This window comes from Mus caroli, chromosome 9 (assembly GCF_900094665.2).
Source record: "Mus caroli chromosome 9, CAROLI_EIJ_v1.1, whole genome shotgun sequence".
Lineage (NCBI taxonomy): Eukaryota > Metazoa > Chordata > Mammalia > Rodentia > Muridae > Mus > Mus caroli.
This window is the reverse complement of record NC_034578.1, coordinates 83,049,315-83,052,493: the sequence shown is the minus strand read 5'-3', so window position 1 is coordinate 83,052,493 and position 3,179 is coordinate 83,049,315. Positions and strand designations below refer to the sequence as shown.

The window sequence follows — 3,179 nt, the reverse complement described above, 5'->3', positions numbered from 1 at the left end:
CAGATTTCCTGCTTAGCATGTACATGTGCTCCTTTATTCTGTGTATATTCATGTACATGTATTTGACATGTGCATGGCATGATGAGCATGTGGAGGTTAGAGGACAGCAATGGTTTCGTTCCCTCTACCATATGACTCCAGTGGATAGAACTCAAGAGTCAGGCTTGGAGNCAAGTGTCTTTCTTTAACCTCTGAGCCATCTTGTCAGCCCCACTATTTGACATTAATTTCCCAAACTGGTATAATTAAGAATCAATCANGTAATCAAGTAATGATTACTGTCTTGCTTAAAGTACCTTTTTAATTAATGAGTACAATTAATTATACTTCATACTANCAAAGTGATAATTTTATTTATCATAATATAAACTTTAGAGTAAACTCCCTAGCCATTACTAATAATCTCATTATATGANTTCATATAGTAGAGTCCATTTCATAAGCACTAATAATGAGTCCATCTTTATGTCTTGCTTAAGTTTTAGCAATCTACCTGCTTAACTGAGCATGGTCCTTGCTGAAGGGTGGTTCCATCTGAAGATCCAATTCTGCTTTGCACTGAGAATACAAAGTTCTAAACACCTCGATCAGAACATCTTCTAGGATTACAGGTCCTAAAATTAATATACAGCAAATTATAGGCAGAAATCACTTAATACTAGCAAATCATGACAACCTGGAGAGTGATCCAGTGGAAGCATGCTTTGAAGAAAGTACTTTCAGAAAAGATTCTTTTCCCCTAGAAGCTAAGCTGAACTCTATGTTTTAAAACATGGTCTAATAGTAAATAATGGGATGCATGTCTATTTAAAGTAGAGGATCACATTAATAGAAGTGACAGAATCAGGAAACTCATTTGGGTNAGTCTTGTCACCTTTGAGTCTTAGTTTACTCATCTNAAATGAGAACAGCAGACTCACAGGACAGTCTGAACAACTTGGAGAAACTTCTGAGAGATGCACTGTGCAGCTTCAAGGATGACTGTCAACACCAGTGCTGTTGCTAAATAACTATCAAACTCAGAAGGATAAATCTGTTGGCTTCACAGTTCCCACTATTCTTTAAAAAATTCTCAGCTTCATCACAATCACAGAACACCTAAAAATTGACTCTACTGAAGTTCTTCACANACTCGCTACTTTCATATTTAAAATTTTCACTTTTAAGAGCTGATTTATAGTATATGTGTCAAAATACTTTATTAGGAGTTTTACCTATTTTATAATAGCAAAAAGCAAAAAATTGATTTTTCTAGCTAATTTTCTAGTGGATCTGATATATAATATACATACAATGAAGGGAAGTACAGAAGAGCAACAAGAAGGAAATATATAACTCATATATAAATATATAACAAGAAGGAAATATATAACTCATATTTCTGTTCCAGCTCTCAAATCGTATAAACTATAAGTTAATTATAATAGATCAAAAAATGTTTCCATTTCAGAGGATAATGGTTGAGTCTGAGATATCATTTAAACAATGACTTTGTTGCTTAACACAGTGTAAAACATAGGTTTTATGCTGACATAAAGGCCAGCTGCACACCTGTAACTTTAGTAAGAAACTGTTAAGAATCCGTATTTAAAATTCATTTCAAAATACAATTTTTCCAATGTCTTCATCTTACTTTTATTATTAAACAATACAAAAGCATGTCACCTTATGTTTTGGAACAGCACCAAATATTACCTAGTTCAGGTTTGTCCAATAAACTGATTAAAATACGAAAAGGTTTTAGATCCTGCATGAGAGTGCTTTCTTCTCCAAATCCGTTCACTTGTAAGATCCCCACCATGGCCTTTAAAAGAGAAAAGCATACTAGTGATTTAGAAACTAGTAGTATTTTAACACAGGTTTTAACTGTACCCATCTGTACCCAGCTCCACATGCTCTGTGCTGCTCTGACTGGTGTCTGTTTTCTGTGTCAGGGAGAAAGCACACTGCTTTATTATTTTCACTATTCGTCTGTCATTTATTCTTGAGATACAGCCTCACTATAAAGACTGGGCTGGCAGCAAACCCATCCTCCTGCTTCCGTCCTCTGAGTGCTGGGCTACAAGTGTGTACCATTCANCGGGATNANGANTTTTCACTGGGAAAAAAGGGAAAGTGGAGAGAAGTGTACTGAGGGTTTGAGTGTTGGTTCTAGATGTNNNTGTTTCTGTTTCAGACANAAATTTCAACTATGCCATCTTACCACTGAGGGGCTTGGTATGCAATTATCTTAGTTATTTAAATTTCAATGTACAATTTCCTTCATTTAAAAAGGTTTCAAGCTGCACATGATGGTACACACCTATAATACTAGCGCTTTAGAAGCTGAAGCAGGTAGGCCATGAGTTCAAGGTCAACTGTGCTACACAGTAAGATCCTGTTTCATAATCAAATACATAAATAAAGAAAAATGCTGGAGCAATCATTAGTTTTCTTAATACACCCTGTTAGAATATTTTGAGGCATCTTAAATATATTAGGAAATAAATGGCTAATTTTAATATTTCTATGTGAGTTGCAGTCTTACCATATGCAGCCTGCAAAANCCTAACTACCTGAGGTTTCATAGGAAATTNAGGTCCTGGGCAGTCTGAATTGACCCAACTTTCACAGGGCAGACAGGTAAAACACTGTCCTCCTATGGAGTCCAGCCATGATTACCATTTTGCAGTAGCTATACAAGTATTACAGTCATTCTTTGTATGTTTTTGAGCCTTGTCTTGACTTCTTCAATTATGAATTTAGTTAAAGCAAGAGTTTGTCTTAGGCCTTTTCAATGTGAGGTAAGCAAAGAATAATGAAAACAGCTGTTACCTGGACTAACAATTCTTTTGAAAAGGTTGTAAAATAGTAAGTGGCATGTTCTTCAGGATTACTGTGTCGTGTGCTCCTTGGTCCTATGATAGCACCGTTGTTATCAAAACCTCCATGGGAATAAATCACAAAAGTAATTAAAATGAAAGCCTTAATACTGTTGTTCACTAAATGCTAAAATATCTCAAAAAACAGCACTAAACACTTACCCAATTAGTAGCCCATTCATTGTCAGCAAGAGAGACCATTTTAGATAGTTTAATAAAGGGAAACCAATTCAATAGATGAGTCTAATAGTATCCTTCCAGAATTATTTTTATTTTACACCAAATCTTACAGTGAAAAAACTACAATATCTATGGTAA

The 3,179-nt window shown here is 35.0% G+C and overlaps 1 protein-coding gene across 1 annotated transcript in view; it reads right to left on the bottom strand.

Annotated features, from left to right (window-relative positions):
- Dop1a (DOP1 leucine zipper like protein A) overlaps positions 1 to 3,179 on the bottom strand; it is a 72,207-nt gene that overhangs the window by 47,090 nt on the left and 21,938 nt on the right. Inside the window, exons 8-10 of the mRNA XM_021171895.2 lie at positions 2,815 to 2,964; positions 1,696 to 1,804; positions 494 to 614 (exon numbers count right to left, since the gene is read on the bottom strand). Of these exons, the coding sequence (XP_021027554.1) occupies positions 494 to 614; positions 1,696 to 1,804; positions 2,815 to 2,964 (380 nt within the window). The remainder of the gene's footprint in view (positions 1 to 493; positions 615 to 1,695; positions 1,805 to 2,814; positions 2,965 to 3,179) is intronic.